General features: G+C 49.3%; 1 protein-coding gene across 1 annotated transcript in view; it reads right to left on the reverse strand.

Annotated features, from left to right (window-relative positions):
* The window catches only part of LOC140425847 (MAM and LDL-receptor class A domain-containing protein 1-like), a 659,308-nt gene that overhangs the window by 248,354 nt on the left and 386,391 nt on the right, over positions 1–24,563 (reverse strand). Inside the window, exon 29 of the mRNA XM_072510232.1 lies at positions 21,326–21,483. Coding sequence (XP_072366333.1) covers positions 21,326–21,483 — 158 coding nt within the window. The remainder of the gene's footprint in view (positions 1–21,325; positions 21,484–24,563) is intronic.

The raw sequence follows: 24,563 nt of genomic DNA on the forward strand, positions 1-24,563 counted from the left end.
ATGCAAATATTACATCCACTGCTGGTACGCACCTGGAGAAACCTCCAGCTGTGAGCAGAAAATAAACACAGGCCCATGCAGGTGATCTTGAATAGCTATGGTGGGATGGATAAAGCACTGAAACCCAATCTGATGACATGATTTGAGGTATTTATTACCTTTTGTGTCAAGGGACTGCAGTTAGAAAAGCACAGCCCACAAGCCCATTGTTACTGCAACCAAGTAAGTGTGACTTAGTAAGTCACGGGAAGTTGTCCTGAGGTTCTACCTGTGCCCAGTGTTGTGAAGGATAGGTCTGGCCATACTGCTGTGGAACGCTCCAAGTAGTTAGACTGTGCACCTGTCCCTCGTGGAAAAATTTACACAAGGAAATATGTAAAAACCTTTGCAGTGGTGTGCACATAATGTTCAAGACATTATTCAAGACTGCGGGAAAAGGAGACGACGGATCCTGTCGGATGATTCCCTGAACAGACTGTCAATGTCATTTGTAGAATGCCTCATCAGAAGTTTCAAACAACTGTCGGGGCAGCACGGTAGCATTGTGGATAGCACAATTGCTTCACAGCTCCAGGGTCCCAGGTTCGATTCCGGCTTGGGTCACTGTCTGTGCGGAGTCTGCACATCCTCCCCGTGTGTGCGTGGATTTCCTCCGGGTGCTCCGGTTTCCTCCCACAGTCCAAAGATGTGCAGGTTAGGTGGATTGGCCATGCTAAATTGCCCTTAGTGTCCAAAATTGCCCTTAGTGTTGGGTGGGGTTGCTGGGTTATGGGGATAGAGTGGAGGTGTGGACCTTGGGTGGGTTGCTCTTTCCAAGAGCCGGTGCAGCCTCGATGGGCCGAATGGCCTCCTTCTGCACTGTAAATTCTATGAAACTGCCAAGATCTAACCTGGCTGATGGTGAGAAAGGCCCTCCTCGTCAGATCCTTCCTACATGCTCGGAATCTCATACCATCTGCATATTGCCCTCGAGGTGAGGAAGAAACCGTTGTCCACCACTTTGTGGAATGCACCTTTGCAAAGAATGCCTGGGAGAAATTTTTTTGTTGAGGTTCATCCCAAGCAGCTCCGTGACACAGGACTCTACAGGCTGTTCCCAGGGATGCACACCGAGACAAACGTCAGCTGTTGCTGGAGGATCGTCAACTTGGTGAGAGAATTCTTGGTCTGAAACATGTTGGTCTTCCAGAACAAAAAGCTGTCCCCGACAGTGTTGCAGTCTGGCACATTCCAAATCCCAGGACTACATGCTGAGCGACGTACTAAATCTTGGGACAGCCACAGCAGAAGTGCAATGGGGGAAGGTTGATATCTTTCAGCCATAATGAATCGAGGAGAGTGGGAAAGAATGGAGCCCCGGGGACTGTATGACTCATATTGAATGTATGCGGTGAATCTAACATGTATCACAATTGTATTGAAGAACCTCTGAATGAAACTTGATCTATGTTGACAACTGAAATATCATTACACCATCTGTAATGACCATTTTGAAACGCCGTAATGTTTCTTTGACTGTGTTGAAGCACCACAGTGTGCAATATGATGTGTGTAGAAAACCTCATATCTCTCAGAAATTTTAACAAATAAAGTATTCTTTGCAAAACAAAAGGAAGTCGTGCGAATGAATTTGTTCAGCGGATTGACCACTCAGGAATGAGCTCCTATTCGTGGGTCGTACTAAGCAACTGGTGTTGTAATTTTGTACTATTATTTAGTGGGTCAATAGAGGCTTTCACATAAAGTGGATATTGTATCAAGGTTTGGTTCGTGTCATTGATTTAGCATGGGATCTGGACCTTGAGGAATGTGAGACCCCCTCTTTTAAGAGTCTTAAAATATTGCTCTGGAAACATATAAAGCTTGATTTTAACTTTGAATCATTGCCAGAAGATGAGATTGGAAGTTTCAGCTCTATGTTTGTCAGTGCCAGTTGCTGCGATAATATCTGACTCATGGAGCGGGATTCTCCGATCCTGGGGCTAAGTGTTGATGCCAAACGTCGGAGCGTTTTACGACGGCATCATCTGGCCCCTAGGATCAGCAATCCTGCGGCGCACAGGAGGCCAGCATGGCACGAGGTCGCACATGTGCATGGGTTGCCTTCTCCGCGCCGGCCCCCGAGCAACATGGCGGAGCCCTGGGCAGCACGGTGGTGCAGTGGATAGCACTGCTGCCTCACGGCGCCGAGGTCCCAGTTTCGATTCTCGGTCACTGTCCGTGTGGAGTTTGCACATTCTCCCTGTGTTTGCGTGGGTTTCACCCCCACAATCCAAAGATGCGCAGGCTAGGTGGATTGGCCCACTAAATTGCCCCTTAATTGGAAAAAATGAATCGGGTCCTCTAAATTTAAAAAAAAAGAAAAGAAAAACATGGCGGAGCCCTACAGAGGCCCGGCGCGGAGGAACATCGCCTCCCCCCCGGGATAAGCCCCCCCGCCGATCGATAGGCCCCGATCACGGGCCAGGCCACCGTGGAGCCCCCCCCCCAGAGTCGGATCTCCCCTCCCTCACACCAGGACAGCCCCTGCAGCATGAACGGCAAGGTCCCGCCGGGTAGGACCACACGCGAACGGTGCCGGCGGGACTCGGCTGAACTTGCCGGGCATTCGGCCCATCGTGCGCGGAGAATCGCCGGGGGGGGGGGGGGGAGGGGGATGCCATTGAGCGGCCCCCGACCGGGGCCGCGCCGACCATGCTGGCGCCTTTGGCGCCGATCCTACGTTCGCCGTAGAATCGCCGGAGCGGCATCATGTGATTCGTGCACCCCCGGCGATTTTCCGACCCGGCAGAGGGTCAGAGATTCCCTGAACATTGAGTGCAAATTGGTGTCGCCCACTTGAGCCTTTTTAAAGGGACCCTGCTGGAATGAAAGTGGAAAGATTGTCCTAGACCTTCAACAGAGGAAGGAACTGCAGCAAAGGACTTACCGAGGCTCCCTCAAGATGATTTGTTCTAGAGATGATGCTTTGGGTTGTAAGGTTCCAGAGGGAGATTATCTCTCCTGCTGACAGAAGGAAGAAGCAGCCTCAGAGAAGAAGGCTTGGAGGTTTTGAGGAAGTGAGCAGAGGAGGATGGTGCCATGATCCTGGATACAGTGTTAAAAAGGTCCCTCTGAAACCTTGTACGATGTTGGACACATTCTGTACCCCCTCTCTTGCTCAGCAGCCACGGTGCCTGTTTCACGATTTATAAAGGCACAAGTGAACCTTGCTGTCGGAAATTTGCCCCGGTGGAGGCGGAGAATCGTGGAGGCCCCGGAGAATACCGGGTCGGGCCCGCTAGTGAAATGCCAATGGCATTCACTGTATGTGCGGAGTGGAAGGTATTGATGCTGCTGTCGAGGCACCGGAGAATTGCGATTTAGCGTGAAACCGGTGTCGGCCACGATTTCAGTGTCAAAACCAATTCTCCGCCCAATCGCGTTTCCCAATTCCGGCGTCAGCTGACAGAGAATCCCGCCCAAGATGTATTTCTGGTTTAACATCAAGAAATATGACAATTGAAACGATAGAATTCTTTAATTCTATGCCATTGTTTCAGTAACCTCATACTGATTTTTGGATATAGTTTCTTCTTTTCAGGTCAAGAAAGCTGTGAACAGAGTGTTATTCATGATGCGATTAAACAAAACCCAATACATCTATCAGATTCTAGTTTGGATCTGCTGCAGTAGAAACTCAAAGTAATATAAATGTTCCCAAAATGGGTGAAATAATTCAGACTGCACCAAGAGAGGACACCAAGGAAGGAACCTTACTTGGCACCAGTTGGGTTCACTTCCTCCACCACAGGCACCTTAGTGGAAATGTGTAAATGGCTCCTTATCAGAGTTAGGCCAAAATTAAACATTGCATTTTAGAATCATGGAATTTCTACAGTGCAGAAGGAGACCATTCAGCCCATCGGGTCTGCACCGACCCTCTGAAAGAGCACCTTATTGAGGCTCACTCCTCCACCCTATCCCAGTAACCCCATAATCCCACCTAACCTACACATCTTTGGACACTAAGGGGCAATTTAGCAGGACCAATCCACCTAACCTGCACATCTTTGGACTGTGGGAGGAAACCGAAGTATCAGGAGGAAACCCGCACAGACATTGGGAGAATGTACAAACTCCATACAGACAGTGACCAAAGGCCGGAATTGAACCCAGGTCCATGGCACTGTGAGGCAGCAGCGCTAACCACTATGCCACTATCGCCTTCTTTAAATAAGACAACAGCACAATAGTTTTAATGTCAGTGGTATCAAAACAGCTTTATAAAAAGATCATCTGGTATAATGTAATCCTGTGCATCCGTCAAATCAAAATAACTTTTAGATTTTCAAATCTAAATTAAGAACAGTCAGAACTGAGAGAGAAATCCATCTCACAGCGAGCATATTTTTATCATTGGGACACTTAATTTCATGTCAGTGCCTGCCATATTCAAGTTTATTCCAGGCCGGCTACCTAACAGACATTGGCCTCATGAATATGCAAATATTTAAGATTAGAGTTCCTACACTGGTTGTAGGACACTGAATATGAAATAAACAAAGAACAACAAAGAACAAAGAAATGTACAGCACAGGAACAGGCCCTTCGGCCCTCCAAGCCCGTGCCGACCATACTGCCCGACTAAACTACAATCTTCTACACTTCCTGGGTCCGTATCCTTCTATTCCCATCCTATTCATATATTTGTCAAGATGCCCCTTAAATGTCCCTATCGTCCCTGCCTCCACTACCTCCTCCGGTAGTGAGTTCCAGGCACCCACTACCCTCTGCGTAAAAAACTTGCCTCGTACATCTACTCTAAACTTTGCCCCTCTCACCTTAAACCTATGCCCCCTAGTAATTGACCCCTCTACCCTGGGGAAAAGCCTCTGACTATCCACTCTGTCTATGCCCCTCATAATTTTGTATACCTCTATCAGGTCGCCCCTCAACCTCCTTCGTTCCAGTGAGAACAAACCGAGTTTATTCAATCGCTCCTCATAGCTTATGCCCTCCATACCAGGCAACATTCTGGTAAATCTCTTCTGCACCCTCTCTAAAGCCTCCACATCCTTCTGGTAGTGTGGCGACCAGAATTGAACACTATACTCCAAGTGTGGCCTAACTAAGGTTCTATACAGCTGCAACATGACTTGCCAATTCTTATACTCAATGCCCCGGCCAATGAAGGCAAGCATGCCGTATGCCTTCTTGACTACCTTCTCCACCTGTGTAGCCCCTTTCAGTGATAAAGGTACAAATATGAAGAGTTCTTTCCACATACTCTGCCAATGTGTTCGGTGGCCGAATCAGGAACATTTAAAGGGAACTGCTTGCCCTTGCTCAAAAAGATGGACCCAGGAAATGTTCAGTTTATATTTTCCTTGGCATAGAAGATGCAGGATTATTCTTCCTGGGGCAATCTGAAAACCCCAGTCCACTGCCAGCACAGTCAAGGCTTTCCCCAGGGTTGGTGTCCCTACCTCCTGACCAAACCTATCAGGGCCAACACTGCATGAGAACCAGATCCCGCCCTTCCCAATTGTACAGGTCAGAGATTCAAGAATTGGGGAAATTCAGGATTAAAAAATGAAACTGGGATAAAATAAAATAAAACATGTAACTGATAAGAGCATAAGAGAGTTTGATATATGAATTAGCATACCAATGAGAAAAGCCTGTGTTTACCTACTTGACTGGGGAAAGAGTGGGATATAGAAGAGGTAACTTCAAAGTGGAGAGATAAGGAAATTGATATGTATATGCTAAAAGCCAGACCCACAAGATGGGCAACATCAAAGGGAAATAATGATATCTCCACAGCACAAAAACTGAAGAATGAGGCACAATAGCAGTTACCATGACAGCCATAATTCAGCTGCAGAAACAGTCTTCTGAACTCAATTTATTGGTAAATGGACAGTCAGTTAAGATCCAAAACTCAAAACAAGAATTAGCTTTTGCTGAAAGTGAAGACAGTTTTTCCAAACATGACTAAATAACCTGTGCATTGTAATTATCTGCTGGATTTAACTCATGGAGTTAGATAATGTTGGGTGTTGTTTGGGAACAAAAGGGTGTCTCAGAGTTCAGGAAATGTAGGTAGTTGGGAATCAAGTGGTAACTTCATGCAAAACTGTGTGTGTACAGCCATCAGTATAATTAAGTGTATTATAATCCTTCTTGTCATTAAGTTAATAAATATTCTTTATTGACTGATCACACAATGACTGGACTATTCCTCCCTGGTTCGCATCTTTTCTCACAGAATACCAAATTAAAAGTATACGCCACTAAGAATCAGGTTCCCTTCTGGGTTTTGGTATACCCTCACATGGGGTTCTTAACAGAAGTTCCAGGGTACACCTGTTTGTTTCCTGCAGCTCATTGATGCCATTTAAATTGAGCTGGATGTTGATAGAGTCACTGTTCCACCTTCTTTGCACTTGTATTCTCACCATGAGACAAGATGGATTTCAGGAAAAATATCTAACCGGTTCCCCACTATCCGTAAGAGAAGAAAGCCTATTATCCATTCTTTGCCTGGTCTGTTATGGTCTCCAGACCAAAGCCAACACAGTTAATGCTTAACTGTCTTGTAAAATGATGTATCTCGTTTGTATCAATCTGCAGTAAACATGGATTGCAGGGGCCCAAACCACCTTTTTATGTCAACTTTTCCACTGATGCCCACATTCCAAGAATTAATTAAAACACAATTCCGGAATTCCCTGGTAGTTGGGATTATCTGTTTCCAATGGCAGCGCACCCCCATCTGCGGATCTGCTGGCGGCGTGGGGTGGTTTCAACAGGAAATCCCATTGAATGGTTGCGGGTGTAGAGAACCATGCCACCAGTAAATGGCATGCCACCGAGAAACACACAGCTGATGGAACGGACGATCCCGCCCACATTTCTCAGCCAATAACTTGACTCAGTGTACTATAATAGTATTGTGATGTTTGAGCTTTCTAGCTGACATTGCACAGTATGTACGGAAGAACTGTGCTCTTCATCTCCACTTTTATTACATTTTGCCATTAAAGCAACATTTAGTGGTCAGAGTAAACAGTACTTCACAACAATAATTAACAATTATCGATGAAAGAAGATGCAGTGGCTATCCTTTGTTAGGAAATAAAAAGGACTATGTTTTAATTTTTAAAAACAAGTATTGATTTTGTGTAAAGACTAGAATGAAAGCAAGATTGGGAGGATAATTACATCAGTTTATTACTGGCTCATTGTCAACAAACCAAATTAACTGAAGTAAACACATATATATATTTTTAATTCTTTAACCAGTTTCACAAGAAGCCACAAGTGTGCTTGGAGGGTTTGGGAAGTTGACAATTCTGCACACTTAAATATATTTAAAAAAGTTATAATTTTGCTGATTGTCATTTTTACAGTTTTTCAGATGACGTGGATATTGTGATGTCCAATTCTTCAATTATTCAAAGTTTGATTATGTGTGTCTGGTGACTCTTCTCTGTTCTGTGTGCTGATAGTCAAACCTGGTGTGCTTATAGAGAGTAAGAGAAACTAAACTGAAGCAAGAAGCAGTATGCATGAGAGCAGATGTTTGAAAGCGTTGAATAGAACTCCTGTTTGGATGTAGAAGTTGGTGTGTCATCTTTGCATAACGTAGAGGCATTAAACACAACTACTGGGTGATGAAGAGAACATTTAAATTTACCTGCTCCCGCACCTGTCATTTCATCACCAGGAGATCCACCCATGCCATGGGATCGATGGATTCCAAGGTACAAGACTTACTTGCTCACGATGAGGACATACATCCTGGCTGTCACAGAGACCTCCAGAAGGCCAGTGAATAATTGAGCAGTTTGATGTGTTGGGTGTTCTGGATCACAAACAGGTCACCAACACTTGAAGTGGTGCAACTCTATTTTATTACAAGGTTAACTATATTAACATACATGAACTGTGGGTAAATGCAATACCAGCTTTAACTGTTGACCCTTGCCTAGTCCTAACCAGGTGATGCACTCAGCACATGGTGAATGTCTGTGTTGCAGGCGTTGAGCTCTGTGTTCCAAGCTGGCTGCAACTAGAATTAGCGGGAACACGCCTGTCCCCTGTCTTTATAGTGCGTGTTCTCTCACTGGTGATTGGCTGCGGTGTTGTGTATGCTGATTGGTCCCACTGCATGTCCATCAGTGTGTGTGTGTGTATCTGCACCATAATATATTGGTGTATATTATGACATCTCCCCTTTTATATAAAGAACATGTGTCTGCGTGACAATAAATATCGTGTAGTGAATGTACCTGACTATGTGTGTGCGTGTTATTTACATGACTATGTACATGAGGCTAATCTATTTACACGGGAAGGTGCCTGGTGCAGAGAAACAGGGTGTCACACCAACGAAATGAACATTATATACAAACTACTGGAACGCTGAAACAGGATAACAGAACAGATCAAAGAGTCCAACATTGTAAAACTCATAAGTCAAGTCTCTGAGTTGGGCGATGAATTCTGGTTGACCGCCTCAAGGGTGGGTCAGGAGCCACCGGCTGAGGAACGGGCTGGGCCACGGCAGAGTGAGGAGGATGCAGAGTGTTCGGAATCTCCACACAGTCCAGGTTGGGAACAACAGGAGGGCGTGGCACCGATGGAGGATCACGTAGCGAGCGTGGAACGAGACGAAGGGCACGCCGATTGCGGCGGCAAATGGAACCATCTGGCAGACAAACCAGGAACAAGCGGGGAGCCACCTGGCGAAGAACCACAGCAGTTGCAGACCAGCCACCCTCCGGAAGATGGATGCGGACGTTGTCATCCGGCGCCAGAGCAGGGAGATCAGTCGCCCGAGCGTCATGCGTTGCCTTGAGTTGTGCACGAGACTGTTGCATCCGCTGAAGGACCGGAACGTAGTCAAGTTCTGGGACATGAATGGACGGCATCGTGGTCCTGAGGGTGTGACCCATGAGCAGCTGGGCTGGCGACAGGCCCGTGGATAGTGAGGCCGAACGATAGGCCAGCAAGACGAGGTAGAAGTCGGATCCTGCATCGGCAGCCTTGCAGAGGAGCCGTTTGACGATGTGGACGCCCTTTTCTGCTTTGCCATTGGATTGGGGGTGCAGGGGACTGGATGTCACATGCACAAAGTTGTACCTGCTGGCAAAGTTGGACCATTCCTGGCTCGTGAAGCAGGGGCCACTGTCCGACATCACAGTGAGTGGGATGCCGTGACGAGCAAAGGTCTCCTTGCAGGCATGTATGACCGCCGATGATGTGATGTTGTGCAGGCGTACGACCTCCGGGTAGTTCGAAAAATAGTCTACAATCAGAACATAGTCCCTGCCGAGCGCATGAAACAGGTCAACGCCTACCTTAGACCAAGGGGACGTGACCAACTCATGGGGCTGTTGGGTCTCACATGGTTGGGCTGGCTGGAACCGCTGACAGGTGGGGCAGTTGAGCACTGTGTTGGCGATGTCTTCATTGATGCCGGGCCAGTACACAGCCTCTCGGGCCCTCCGTCGGCGCTTCTCCACGCCAAGATGGCCGTTGTGTGACTGTTCCAAAACGAGCTGGCGCATGCTGTGCGGGATCACGATGCGGTCCAGCTTCAGGAGGACACCATCGACTACTGCCAGATCGTCTCTGATATTGTAGAACTGTGGGCATTGGCCCTTGAGCCACCCATCCGTCATGTGGCGCATGACACGCTGTAGTAGGGGGTCAGCCGCAGTCTCGCGACGAATGTGGATAAGGTGTTCATCCGTGGCCGGCAGATTGGAGGCCACATGGGCGTCAACCTGGCAAACGAACCCCTCTGGGTCACATGGGGTGTTGACTGCCCTGGACAGAGCGTCGGCTAAGATCAGGTCCTTGCCCGGGGTGTATAGGAGCTGGAAATCATACCGCCGGAGTTTAAGCAGAATGCGCTGGAGGCGAGAGGTCATATCATTCAGGTCTTTTTGTATAATGTTGACCAGCGGGCGATGGTCGGTCTCGACAGTGAATTGGGGGAGGCCGTACACGTAATCTTGAAATTTGTCGACCCCATTCAACAGGCCCAGGCACTCCTTTTCGATCTGCGCGTAGCGCTGTTCCGTGGGGGTCATGGCGCGTGACGCATATGCAACGGGGGCCCATGATGAGGCCTCATCGCATTGCAGGAGCACCGCCCCAATGCCGGATTGGCTGGCATCTGTTGAAATTTTTGTTTCCTTCGTGGGATCAAAAAATGCCAATACCGGGGCCGTGGTAAGCCTGGTCTTCAGCTCCTCCCATTCGCGCTCGTGGGTGGGAAGCCATTGGAAGTCTGTTGTCTTCCTGACCAGGTTCCGGAGAGCTGTGGTATGGGAGGCGAGGTTGGGGATGAACTTCCCCAGGAAGTTGACCATGCCCAGAAATCGGAGGACCGCCTTCTTATCCGCTGGCTTCTGCATGGCCGTGATGGCTGCCACCTTGTCCGCATCCGGCCGCACACCCAACCGGGAGATGTAGTCCCCTAGGAACTGGAGATGTGGTCCCCTAGGAACATGAGATCCGTCTGGCCGAAGGAACATTTGGCTCTGTTGAGATGAAGGCCTTGGTCCCGTATTCGTTTGAAAACGCGCTGGAGGTGACTGATATGCTCCTGCGGGGTGGTGGACCAAATGATGATGTCGTCAACATAGACGCGCACACCCTCAATGTCCTCCATCATTTGCTCCATGATCCGGTGGAATACTTCTGATGCCGATATAATCCCAAACGGCATCCTGTTGCAGCAGTATCTGCCAAACGGGGTATTAAAGATACACAGCTTTCTGCTGGACCTGTCTAGTTGAATTTGCCAGAATCCTTTCGAGGCGTCAAGTTTGGTGAAGATGTTGGCCCGAGCCATCTCGCACGTGATCTCCTCGTGCTTGGGGGTAGGGATGCTCCCTCATTATGTTGCGATTCAGATCCTTTGGGTCAATGCAGACCCGGAGCTCGCCGGAAGGCTTCTTTACGCACACCATGGAACTGACCCCGTCGGTTGGTTCCGTCACTCTGGAGAGCACTCCTTGGTCCTGGAGGTCCTGCAGCTGCTGCTTGAGGCGGTCCTTGGGGGGTGCTGGGACTTTGCGAGGTGCATGAACCACAGGCATGGCGTCTTGTTTGAGCAGGATTTTGTAAGTGTATGGAAGCGTGCCCATGTCTTCGAAAACATCGCGGTGCTGGTCGATGATGGCATTGAGTTGCGCCCTGAGGTCCGCATCCTGGAAGGCAGACGTGTCCTCTGGAGAGAGAGAGTGTACTCGTTGAACGAGGTTTAGGTGTTTGCACGCCTGTGCGCCTAGCAGAGAGTCCTTCGAGGAGCCCATGATCTCGAAGGGAAGGATGGCTTTTTGCGAGTTGTGCGTCACTTCGAGTTGGCATGAACCGGTAGCAGGAATGACATTGCCATTGTAGTCCACTAGTTGGCAGGTTGACGGAAGAATGGTTGGTTTAACCCCAAGGATCTGAAAGGCTGACCACGCTAGGAGATTAGTGGAAGCACCAGTGTCCAGGCGGAATCGTATCTGGGATTGGTTGACCATCAGGATGGCACACCACTCATCGTCTGGATCAATGCTGTGCACCGACAGCGGCTGGTGGTTTTGATTCGGGGACAGCCTGTTCTTTGTTATAACAGCGACTCGAAAAGGCTCCCTCGGGTCCTCGGTGTCACTGGTCTGCGGGAAGTCGGAATCGGACTCGGTTTGGGGGTAGGTAACTGCTTGTTGCAGGGTTCTTCGGAGGTTTATTTCATTTCCTGGTTCTATTTGAGGCAGTGTGCTGTCATTCCAGGTGAAGGAAGGTTATTTTACAGCTTTAAAAGATTTTTTCTTTGATTTGGGACATTTCCCCTTTAAATGGGCGTGGTCCGGGGCCTCTGATGTCATGACGCACGTGACGTAGCACGTAGGAAGGTGTTTGCACATGCGCAGATCGCGGTTCCTTTACTGATGGCCATTTTCGTGATTGCGCATGCGCGGCGTTGCGCAACTGCGCAAGTGCAGTCCGTTTAGAAAGATGGCCGCCGACCAAAATCATTCTCTGCGCCGGGACTTCAGCCTCGAGGTGAGTACTGGTGCTTCTCTTACCTTTCCTTGCTGGTTGGAGTGTGTTTTCCTCACAGTATTTGCCAAATTTGTCCAGGACTGCCTGGAATTCGGTCCTGCTTTGCCCCTTGGAGAACTTGAATTTCTTTTCAGATTTCTTCTGCTCTGGCACCGGCGATGGTGAGGAGAAGCTCTGTTTTTTCTGCATCGGCCAGGTCTTCTAGTACGGCTGCCAATAGGAAGATTTCAAACTTTTGCCGGAATGCCCGCCAGTTTCCGCGGAGATCGCCGTGGCACTGGAGCTGCCGTGGAACCCGGATCTCAAACATCTTGCCTGGGTATCGTTGCTGGTTGTCACTGTACACTGAGGTATGGCTATCTGGATTGAACCAGTTCACTCCTGGTATCATGATGTGTTGGGTGTTCTGGATCACAAACAGGTCACCAACACTTGAAGTGGTGTAACTCTATATTATTACAAGGTTAACTATTTAAACATACTTGGACTGTGGGTAAATGCAATACCAGCTTTAACTGTTGACTCTTGCCTAGTCCTAACCAGGTGATGCACTCAGCGCATGGTGAATGTCTGTGTTGCAGGCTGTGAGCTCTGTGCTCCGAGCTGGCTGCTACTAGAATGAGCGGGAACTCTCTTGTCCCCTGTCTTTATAGTGCGTGTGCTCTCACTGGTGATTGGCTGCGGTGTTGTGTATGCTGATTGGTCCCACTGCATGTCCATCAGTGTGTGTGTGTGTGTCTGCACCATAATATACTGGTGTATCTTATGGCACAGTTCACAGAAGAAATGTCTAAATTTGATGTGGTGCTAGGAGCTCGTAAAAAACATTCTGGGTCAAAGAAAGATCTTCTGATTGAACAATATATTTTTCACCAGTGATGTCAGGGAAATGCTAAGTCCACAGAACAATATTTGTCAGCGTTACAGAGGTTAGCTTCTATACCTAAATTTTGCATTAACTAATGAATTTAGTTTTGACCAGCTAATTGAAAAAACTTTAATTTCATGAATTAGGGAATGACTCCTCATGGCAAATGATGTTCTAACCTTGGAAAATAATCTTGGCAGTCCAAATTGAACCTGCATTGTTAGACCTGAAGAGGTTACACAGAAATACATCCTCAGACTCAGCAGTGTAGAAATACTCTTCTGCAGCCAGCTGACATGCAAGAGTTATGGGCAAAGAGACCACCTCAGTCTCATCAAACTTGGCCATCACATTCAGTTATCTTTGAAAATGTGCTTGGAGACTTGGGCAGAGAAATGCAGATGGAGTTTAATCCGGACAAATGTGAGATAATGCATCTCTAATACAGGTGGGAAGTTTACAGTAAATGGCAGAACACTTAGGAGCATTGATAGGTAGCTAGATTTGGGCATAAAGGTCCACAGATCACTGGTAGTCAAATTGGTAGTCAAGAAGGTATGTGGCGTGCTTGCCTTCATTGGTCAGGGCATCGAGTATAAAAATCGGCAAGTCAGCTGTACCGAACTTTAGTTAGGCCTCATTTGGAATATTGTGTACAATTCTTGTTGCCACACTACCAGAAGGATGTGAGGCTTTGGAGAGAGTACAAAAGAGGTTTACCAGGATGCTGCCTGGTCTAGAGGGTATTAGCTATGAGGAGAGGTTGGATGAACTCAGATTGTTTTCAATGGAACAACGGAGGTTGAGGGACGACCTGATAGAAGTTTACAAAATTATAAGTGGCATGGACCGAGTGGATAGTCAGAAGCTTTTTCCCAGCGTGGAAAAGCTAATTACTAGAGGGCATAGGTTTAAGGTGCGAGGGGCAACTTTTAGAGATGTGCGCGGCATGTTTTTTCACACAGAGGATGGTGAGCGCCTAGAATTCGCTGCCGGAGGAGGTGGTGGAAACAGGTATGATAGCGATTTTGAAGAGGCATCTTTTTTTTTCAAATTTAGAGTACCCTATTATTTATTTATTTTTCCAATTAAGGGGCAATTTAGTGAGGCCAATCCACGTAACCAGCACATCTTTGGGTTGTGGGAGTGAAACCCACGCAGACACGGGGAGAATGTGCAAACTCCACACAGACAGTGACCCAGGGCCGGGATTCGTACCCGGGTCCTCAGAGCCGTAGTCCCTTTGCTAACCACTGTGCCACCGTGCTGCCCTGTTTAAGAGGCATCTTGACAAATACATGAATAGGGTGGGAATAGAGGAATACAGACCCCCGAAGTGCAGAAGCTTTTAGTTTGGGCAACCATCATGATCGGCACAGATTTGGTGGGCCAAAGGGCCTACTCTTGTGCTGTACTGTTCTTTGTTGTTGTACACCCATTGCTTCACAACTCAATGTCCAGTTCAAAGAGAAAAGTCTAATTCATGCTTCAGGTGGAGTCTTTCGTAACGGTGTTGGGTCATTGAAGAAGAGGCTCAACTCTTGAGGGAGTCAATACCTGAAGCGAGCATGTGTATGTTATTATGGACCATAAAGCACCACCATTTAAAGAATGTTGAGTCGAGATTGTGCCCGTCTTTGGGTCACGCCTCATCAAGGTTGATTTAAAGTAACTCTACCATTGGCATTTTTCACAACTTTCACTCCTGTGACAAATACTCAATAAGTTTATGATGACTCAAATATTCCAGTTTTGGAAATTAGATCAGATCCTGTGCGTTACAAAAACGTAACCCTCGAGAGGCAGAAGCCTTCTGGGGGCCAACATTTTCAATAAGCTTGGCTTCTTACTTGAAGGCCCAACCAGAGCACACAGTAACACAGACTGTACAATGGTACCCTTCTATATTTGCCAGAATTGAGCAAATTAATGGATACTGTCTTGTTCCTCACATCAACATGTTTTACAAAATTTGCGCTGGTTGCTGTTTGTGCCGAAATGTCGCAAGAGTTGAAGTAGGCGGTATCATTGAGTGATTTGACTCATCGCCATAGATACCAAACACATTTATTGCATAATGCAAAAGTGGCAAACCTAGAGTGGGATTTTCCGCCCATGCCCATCCCATCCCCCGCGGCGTGTTTTCCGGCAGCAGAGGTGGCCTGCCATTGGCCAGCAGCCAGATTTTCTGGTCCCGCCATTTTGCATGGCTCACCTGTGCCACCACCAGGGAACGCCCCATGAGGGATCACCTCCAGTGGAAAATACGGCCCTTAAATTACAATCTGAGGCGGTCAACAATGGAATCATTCCAGACAAGTATCCATTTTCTACGATCCAAGATCTATCAGCATCATCTGATGACTCCTTGGACTTCACAAAGCTTGACATGTGACAGAACCAGCTTCAGATAAAACTAATGGAGCAAAGCTAATATCGTACAGCTTTTGTTACTTATGAAGGTGAGTTTCAGGACAGCGGAATGACCATTGGATAAGTAGAGCACCTCGTGCATTCCAGAAAATCACTGAAAGAGTTGGTCGTTCCTTGGTGCTGCCAAGTATTATCACAAATTTATTTCTAAGTAAACAGAAATTGCAGTCTTTTCAAAAGCATCTGCGCAAAGATGCTCAATAGGAATGGACAATCGCACAGCAAACAGCCTTTGTCACATTAAAGGTGAAGATGGCATCTCCATCAATAATTGTGCATTTCAACTCACATGCAAAACCATGTGCCACAACAGACAGGTCAGGAAAAACAATAGGAGCAGTACTCCCCCAGTAGGAAGTGGATGATGAACTGCTTACGCGTCATACCCATTGTCGAAAACTGAACGCAAATACTCTCCTGGAGAATGAGAAGCATTAGCTTGCATCTACACTTATGAACTTTAGCACATGTATCTCTGTGATAGCAAGTCCACTGCTCACAATGATCACTAAGCTTGACTACATTGTTAACTACATCAGGATCTGGTCATAATAATAATCGCTTATTGTCACAAGTAGGCTTCAATGAAGTTACTGTGAAAAGCCCCTCGTGGCCACATTCCGGCGCCTGCTCAGGAAGGCCGGTATGGGAATTGAACCCGTGCTGCTGGCCTTGTTCTGCATTACAAGCCAGCTGTTTAGCCCACTGTGCTAAACCAGCCCCTCTATGTATCTACACATGGCCAGATTGTCTTCATTGGTACAACTTCAAGGTTGAGTTCTCACATATTCAGACAACTGAGTAGCTGGCATTCTTAACCTCAACACTATCGCAGACAGTATTAGTAACATTGATGGCTACGTGATCTCGTTGATCTCACACATGACTGCAAAATATTGTTACACAAGATGAGCTGAAGGCAGAATCTGTAACAGAGTACCACAGAAAATAAATCAGTGCTAGAAAATTAAGTGGCCTCATGAAATACGGCAAGAACTGATCCCATTCCACATAGTCCACAACAAACTCACATTATTTGATGGCAACTGTACCGCATGCAGAACTTGAGCAGTTATCCTGGAAAGGGCTACAACAATATGTATTGCATCTGACCTAAATAAGGACATTCAGGTGTTGCGAAGATGAACCAACAATCGTGTGAATCAGTCTGGCGGCCAGCAAGAGACAGCTGGAGACTAAAGTTAATTAAAAACTGCATAGTTTGTACACTCAGTGAAGCATCGATTAAACCATGCCCTGCACCTCTACAAAAGAGGCCCATGGTCAACAAACCATGGCAACAACTCCAAGTAGATATTTTTCGATGAGGAGAAGAAAGCAATGTTTTTTGTTTCTTGTTCATGATCTACATAGTAAATGGTTGAAAATCGCTGCAACAAATTCTATAACCACCACTTTATTTACTGATATTTTAGACAAGTTGTTTACAAAATGGGGCTTTTTGGAAACTATCACTACAAACAATGGACGATGGGTTGTTTGCAGTCAGTGCACAGTGTTCCTATAGCTAGGAATCCACCACCATCAGATATTGCAATACCACTCACAATTGAATGGTGACATCAATGGTTCAACAGGGTGGTCAACGACAGTTTGAGAGCTACTATTTTAGAGGGGAAATTGTTTGAACAATCCCATAAACTTTCCATGAACATTCCATGACTGAAAGGGAGTGAGATGACGACTGAGAGGGAGTGAGGTAGAGAATGAGAGGAAGTGAGGTAGAGACTGAGAGGGAGTGAGATAGTAATTGAGAGGGAGTGAGGTAGAGACTGAGAGGGAGTGAGGCGGCAACTGAGAGGGAGTGAGGTGGTGATTGAGAGGGAGTGAGGTAATGATTGAGAAGTAGTGAGATACAGAATGAGAGGGAGTGAGGTAGAGACTGAGAGGGAGCGAGGTGGTGATTGAGAGGGAGTGAGGTAGTGATTGAGAGGGAGTGAGGTACAGAATGAGAGGGAGTGAGGTAGGGATTGAGAGGGAGTGAGGTAGTGACTAAGAGGGAGTGAGGCAGAGAATGAGAGGGAGTGAGGTGGTGATTGAGAGGGAGTGAGGTAGAGATTGAGAGGGAGTGAGGTGGTGATTGAGAGGGAGTGAGGTAGTGATTGAGAGGGAGTGAGGTACAGAATGAGAGGGAGTGAGGTAGGGATTGAGAGGGAGTGAGGTAGTGACTAAGAGGGAGTGAGGTAGAGAATGAGAGGGAGTGAGGTACAGAATGAGAGGGAGTGAGGTAGAGACTGAAAGGGAGTGAGGTAGTGATTGAGAGGGAGTGAGGTAGAGATTGAGAGGGAGTGAGGTGGAGAATGAGAGGGAGTGAGGTAGAGAATGAGAGGGAGTGAGGTAGAGAATGAGAGGGAGTGAGGTGGTGACTGAGAGCGAGTGAGGTACAGAATGAGAGGGAGTGAGGTGGTGACTGAGAGCGAGTGAGGTAGGGAGTGAGGTAGTGAGGTACAGAATGAGAGGGAGCGAGGTACAGAATGAGAGGGGGTGAGGTACAGAATGAGAGGGAGTGAGGTAGTGACTGAAAGGGAGTGAGGTAGTGACTGAGAGGGAGTGAGGTGGCGACTGAAAGGGAGTGAGGTGGTGATTGAGAGGGAGTGAGGTACAGAATGAGAGGGAGTGAGGTAGAGACTGAAAGGGAGTGAGGTAGTGATTGAGAGGGAGTGAGGTAGTGACTGAGAGGGAGTGAGGTAGTGACTGAGAGGGAGTGAGGTAGTGATTGAGAGGAAGTGAGGTACAGAATGAGAGGGAGTGAGGTAGAGACTGAAAGGGAGTGAGGTACAGAATGAGAGGGAGTGAGGTAGTGATTGAGAGGGAGTGAGGTAGTGATTGAGAGGGAGCGAGGTAGTGACTGAGAGGGAGTGAGATAGTGACTGAGAGGGAGTGAGGTACAGAATGAGAGGGAGTGAGGTAGAAACTGAGAGGGAGTGAGGTACAGAATGAGAGGGAGTGAGGTAGTGATTGAGAGGGAGTGAGGTAGTGACTAAGAGGGAGTGAGGCAGAGAATGAGAGGGAGTGAGGTGGTGATTGAGAGGGAGTGAGGTAGTGACTAAGAGGGAGTGAGGCAGAGAATGAGAGGGAGTGAGGTGGTGATTGAGAGGGAGTGAGGTAGAGATTGAGAGGGAGTGAGGTGGTGATTGAGAGGGAGTGAGGTGGTGATTGAGAGGGAGTGAGGTAGGGATTGAGAGGGAGTGAGGTAGTGATTGAGAGGGAGTGAGGTAGAGATTGAGAGGGAGTGAGGTGGTGATTGAGAGGGAGTGAGGTAGGGACTGAGAGGGAGTGAGGTAGTGATTGAGAGGGAGTGAGGTAGTGACTGAGAGGGAGTGAGGTAGTGACTGAGAGGGAGTGAGGTAGTGAGGTACAGAATGAGAGGGAGTGAGGTAGAAACTGAGAGGGAGTGAGGTACAGAATGAGAAGGAGTGAGGTGGTGATTGAGAGGGAGTGAGGTAGTGACTGAGAGGGAGTGAGGTAGTGACTGAGAGGGAGTGAGGTGGCGACTGAAAGGGAGTGAGGTGGTGATTGAGAGGGAGTGAGGTAGTGAATGAGAGGGAGTGAGGTAGTGACTGAGAGGGAGTGAGGTGGCGACTGAAAGGGAGTGAGGTGGTGATTGAGAGGGAGTGAGGTAGTGAATGAGAGGGAGTGAGGTACAGAATGAGGGAGTGAGGCGGCGACTGAGAGGGAGTGAGGTAGGGAGTGAGAGGGAGTGAGGTAGTGACTGAGAGGGAGTAAGGTAGTGACTGAGAGGGAGTGAGGTAGTGAGGTACAGAATGAGAGGGAGTGAGGTACAGAATGAGAGGGAGTGAGGCGGCGACTGAGAGGGAGTGAGGTAGGGACTGAGAGGGAGTGAGGTAGTGAGGTGCAGAATGAGAGGGAGTGAGGTAGAGACTGAGAAGGAGTGAGGTACAGAATGAGAGGGAGCGAGGTACAGAATGAGAGGGTGTGAGGTAGTGACTGAGAGGGAGTGAGGTGGTGATTGAGAGGGAGTGAGGTAGAGATTGAGAGGGAGTGAGGTAGAGATTGAGAGGGAGTGAGGTAGAGAATGAGAGGGAGTGAGGTAGTGATTGAGAGGGAGTGAGGTAGTGACTGAGAGGGAGTGAGGTAGTGACTGAGAGGGAGTGAGGTGGCGACTGAGAGGGAGTGAGGTACAGAATGAGAGGGAGTGAGGTGGCGACTGAGAGGGAGTGAGGTGGTGATTGAGAGGGAGTGAGGTGGTGATTGAGAGGGAGTGAGGTAGTGAATGAGAGGGAGTGAGGTACAGAATGAGGGAGTGAGGCGGCGACTGAGAGGGAGTGAGGTAGTGAGGTACAGAATGAGAGGGAGTGAGGTACAGAATGAGAGGGAGTGAGGTAGGGAGTGAGAGGGAGTGAGGTAGTGACTGAGAGGGAGTAAGGTAGTGACTGAGAGGGAGTGAGGTAGTGAGGTACAGAATGAGAGGGAGTGAGGTACAGAATGAGAGGGAGTGAGGTAGGGAGTGAGAGGGAGTGAGGTAGTGACTGAGAGGGAGTAAGGTAGTGACTGAGAGGGAGTGAGGTAGTGAGGTACAGAATGAGAGGGAGTGAGGTACAGAATGAGGGAGTGAGGCGGCGACTGAGAGGGAGTGAGGTAGGGACTGAGAGGGAGTGAGGTAGTGAGGTACAGAATGAGAGGGAGCGAGGTAGAGAATGAGAGGGAGTGAGGTAGAGATTGAGAGGGAGTGAGGTAGAGAATGAGAGGGAGTGAGGTAGAGATTGAGAGGGAGTGAGGTACAGAATGAGAGGGAGTGAGGTAGTGACTGAGAGGGAGTGAGGTAGTGATTGAGAGGGAGTGAGGTAGTGATTGAGAGGGAGTGAGGTGGTGATTGAGAGGGAGTGAGGTGGTGATTGAGAGGGAGTGAGGTAGTGATTGAGAGGGAGTGAGGTGGTGATTGAGAGGGCGTGACGCAGAAAATGAAAGGGAGTGAGGCGGTGACTGAAAGGAAGGAAAGTGGTTATTGAGAGGGTGACTGAGGGAGTCACTACAAGGGAGTGACTGAGAGGGTGTGAGGTGGTGAACAAGATAGAGTGAGGTAGAGACTGTGAGGGAGTGAGGTGGTGACTGAGAAGGAGTGACTGATGGGGAGTAAGCTAGAGAATGAGAGGGAGTGAGGCAGTGACAGTGAGAGAGTGAGGTAGCGACAGACGGTGTGAAGCGGTGACTGAGAAAGAGGAAGGTGGTCATTCAGCGGGAATTAGGCAGTGACTGAGAAGGAGTGAGGGAGTGAGGTACAGGCTGAGAATGAGTGAGGCGGTGACTGAGAAGCAGTGTGGCAGTGATACGGAAAGTGTATGTGGCAACGATCGGGAGAGGGAGTGAGCTGGTGGTGGGGAGCAGGAGAGAAACATTTAGGACGGAAAGATCATGCTGTGGGGGTGGTGGGGTATGCGGGAGGTGGGGAATGATTATTGGTGGCTGTCAGCAATCATCAGTTTTGATGCGGAACTGGGATGTGTACTGCTGTATACTCAGGATAAATATTTTAAAATTCCTTGTGGTGACCTGGAGTGGACGCTTTGAGCTCTGGAGTTGGTGATGTTTATGATGGTCAGTCTCACAAAGGACCTTAAACTTGCGTACGGTGTCTATATGCAGAGACAAAGGGTCTAACACCTGTTTCATGTGTGAAACCTGGATGCCTCTTTTTCTGACTTTATTAGTATGGAGGGCAGTGCAACTCTGGTGCTCTGCTCTCCATAATGGATGTTCAGAGCCTCTGTTTTATATCTGAAAATAGAGGCGGCTCCTCCATTGAATTTCTAAACAATGACATGGCAGTGAACCACAAGTGGACTGTGGAATTGAAATACCTTTACAATCGCACTACTGGAATTGCAATGTTGGATTAAATGACTTCATGAGATATTGCAATTTAAAGACTTTTTGTTAAATCCTTATGTCTACATTCACAGTATGTTGCTATGGCCATGCACGTACCTTAATAAGAACTATTATAAGTCCTGTAGCTTTTTGCGACATATAATACCAGAATGACAGAGTGCATTTAGCACTGGATTCCTTCCATATTGAACTCCCCAAATGTGCTTTGTCACCTTTCAAACTTCCAGGATTAGCTTCAAGGTACATAAAATGACCTGCAAAGGATATATTTTTATGAGAATGACAAGATATTCTGGTCAGTGAAAGTTAAAAGATTGCAACTCCATTGTCTTCCAGTAACATTGTTGTGATGACAAACAGCAATTAGGTTTTCCAATTCACTTTTTCCACCCCTTCCTCATTTATTCCTCTCACCTTTCACCTTATAATTCCTGGGCTCAAAAGGCAATCAAGAAACTTGATCTCAGACTTCCACAAAGGTTACTCTTTAGATACCTGGGGCGGGATTCTCCGACCCCCCGCCGGCTCGGAGAATCGCCGGGGGACGGCATGAAGCCCGCCCCCGCCGGCCGCCGAATTCTCCAGCACAGGAGATTCGGCAGGGGCGGGAATCGCGCCGTGCCAGTCGGCGGGCACCCCCGCCGATTTTCCGGCCCGCAATGGCCCGAAGTCCCGCTGCTGTAATGCCGGTCCCGCCGGCGTGAATTAAACCACCTCCCTTACCGGCGGGACCAGGCGGCGCGAGTGGGCTCTGGGGTCCTGGGGGGGGGCGCGGGGCGATCTGGCCCCGGGGGGTGCCCCCACGGTGGCCTGGCCCGTGATCGGGGCCCACCGATCCGTGGGTGGGCCTGTGCCGTGGGGGCACTCTTTTACTATGCGTCGGCAGTGTAGGTCTCAGCGATGGCCGACGCGTAGATGACCCCCCCCCCCCCCCGCGCATGCACGGGGATGACGTCAGCAGTTGCTGACGCTCCCGCGCATGCACGGACTTCCGCCGGCCGGCGGAGTCCCTTCGGCCCCGGCTGGCGTGGCGCCAAAGGCCTTCCACGCCAGCCGGCAGGGCACTAACCACTCCGGGGCAGGCCTAGCCCCTAAAGGTGAGGGCTTGGCCCCTAAATGTGCAGAGAAATCCGCACCGTTGGGGCGGCCCGATGCCGGAGTGGTTCACACCACTCCATCCCGCCGGGACCCCCCGCCCCGCCGGGATGGAGTGGCGTGAACCACTCCGGTGTCGGGCCGCCCAGAAAGTGCGGATTTCTCTGCACATTTAGGGGCCAAGCCCTCACCTTTAGGGGCTAGGCCCGCGCTGGAGTGGTTGCCGTCCCGCCGGCTGGCATGGAAGACATTTGGCGCCATGCCAGCCGGGGCCGAACGGACTCCGCCGGCCGGCGGAAGTCCGCGCATGCGCGATAGCGTCAGCGGCTGCTGACGTCATCCCCGTGCAGGCGCAGGGGAGGTCACCCCTACGCGGTCATCACGGAGACCTACTTGGCCAACGGGTAATAAAAGAGTGCCCCCACTTCACAGGCCCACCCGTGGATTGGTGGGCCCCAATCGTGGGCCAGGCCACCGTGGGGGCACCCCCCGGAGCCAGATCACCCCGCGCCCACCCCAAAGATCCCGGAGCCCGCTCGTGCCGCCTGGTCCCGCCGGTAAGGGAGGTGGTTTAATTCACGCCAATGGGACCGGCATTACAGCAGCGGGACTTTGGCCCATCGCGGGCCGGAAAATCGCCGGGGGGGGCCCGCCGACCGGCGCGATTCATGCTCCCGCCGAATCTCCGGTGCCGGCGGGGGGTTGGAGAATCCCGCCCCTGGTTAGTGAGAATGCCGAGCAAAGAGACAAACCTTTTTCAAAATCTCTCCACAGTAAGGAAGCGTCCAGCTTCCCATTCTGCACCTCTTCTTATAACTTGACCAAGATTAGGGAACTGTCAAGTGAAAACCAAAGCTCGCAACTGCCCACAATGGTGGCACTGCATTGGTGTAGCAGTAAGTTGTCGGGAATGCAAAATTAATTTACCATATCTGAGAGTCTGTATCGTCCATAAAAAACAAAAAAGGGTATCATGGAAGGAAGAAAAAGAAAATTTGACTGTTTAACTGATCCAGCCTAGCTTTGTGCAATAAGCAAGATGTCAGTGCACATCAGTGCCCTGCACTGTTAGAGTACGTTGAGCAACAGTGTCAATAAACCTGCTTCATAAATCTCTTGGAGTTGGCTTTTGAAATGATTGATTTTTTTTGGTCATATTTTCATGTCCATCATACAGATGATTGATATATGAAACAGGAATCATTTAGCAGAGGTTAGTTGATTTTAGTTCGGACAAAATGTAAAATGAACTTTTAATTGTGAAAAGTAAATGAAAATCAACATTAATTATAAGCTCAGAACACTTAATAATTTGTGGGGCGTCATTCTCCGACCCCCCGCTGGGTCGGAGAATCGCCGGGGGCTGGCGTGAATCCCAAAGTCTCTGGCACCGGATATTCGGCGGGGGCGGGAATCGCGCCGCGCCGGTTGGCGGGCCCCCCCGCTCGATTCTCTGGCCCGGATGGGCCGAAGTCCCGCCGATAAATTGCCTGTCCCGCCGGCGTGGATTAAACCACCTTTTGAACGGCGGGACATGGCGGCGTGGGCAGGCTCCGGGGTCCTGGGGGGTGCCCCCACGGTGGCCTGGCCCGCGATCGGGGCCCACCGATCCGTGGGCGGGCCTGTGCCGTGGGGGCACTCTTTCCCTTCCGCCTCCGCCACGGTCTCCACCATGGCGGAGGCGGAAGAGACTCCATCCACTGCGCATGCGTGGGAAACTGTCAGCGGCTGCTGACGCTCCCGCACATGCGCCGCCCGGGGATGTCATTTCCGCGCCAGCTGGCGGGGCAACAAAGGCCGTTTCCGCCAGCTGGCGGGGCGGAAATTTGTCCGCCGCCGGCCTAGCCCCTCAATGTTGGGGCTCGGCCCCCAAAGATGCGGAGCATTCCGCACCTTTGGGCCGGCGCGATGCCCGTCTGATTGGCGCCGTTTTGGGCGCCAGTCGGCGGACATCACTCCTTTTCGGGAGAATTTCGCCCGTGGTCTTTCTAACCAGCGCACTTCGGCACCCCCTCTCCTCCGATGTTGCCTCGGGACTGCATGAGGGAGATGGCAAAACCAAATCCTGCCCACACGCAGCTCTGGGAGTCACAAATATGGCTGGCACGGGAGGAAGTGACAGCTCTGGGTTGAGTTGAAACTGCCCCGAACAATGGGCGGGATTCTGTGATCCTGAGGCTAAGTGTTGATGCCGTCAGAAACATCATCGCATTTCTCGACGGCGTCAACACAGCCTCAG

Source organism: Scyliorhinus torazame, chromosome 6 (assembly GCF_047496885.1).
Source record: "Scyliorhinus torazame isolate Kashiwa2021f chromosome 6, sScyTor2.1, whole genome shotgun sequence".
NCBI lineage: Eukaryota > Metazoa > Chordata > Chondrichthyes > Carcharhiniformes > Scyliorhinidae > Scyliorhinus > Scyliorhinus torazame.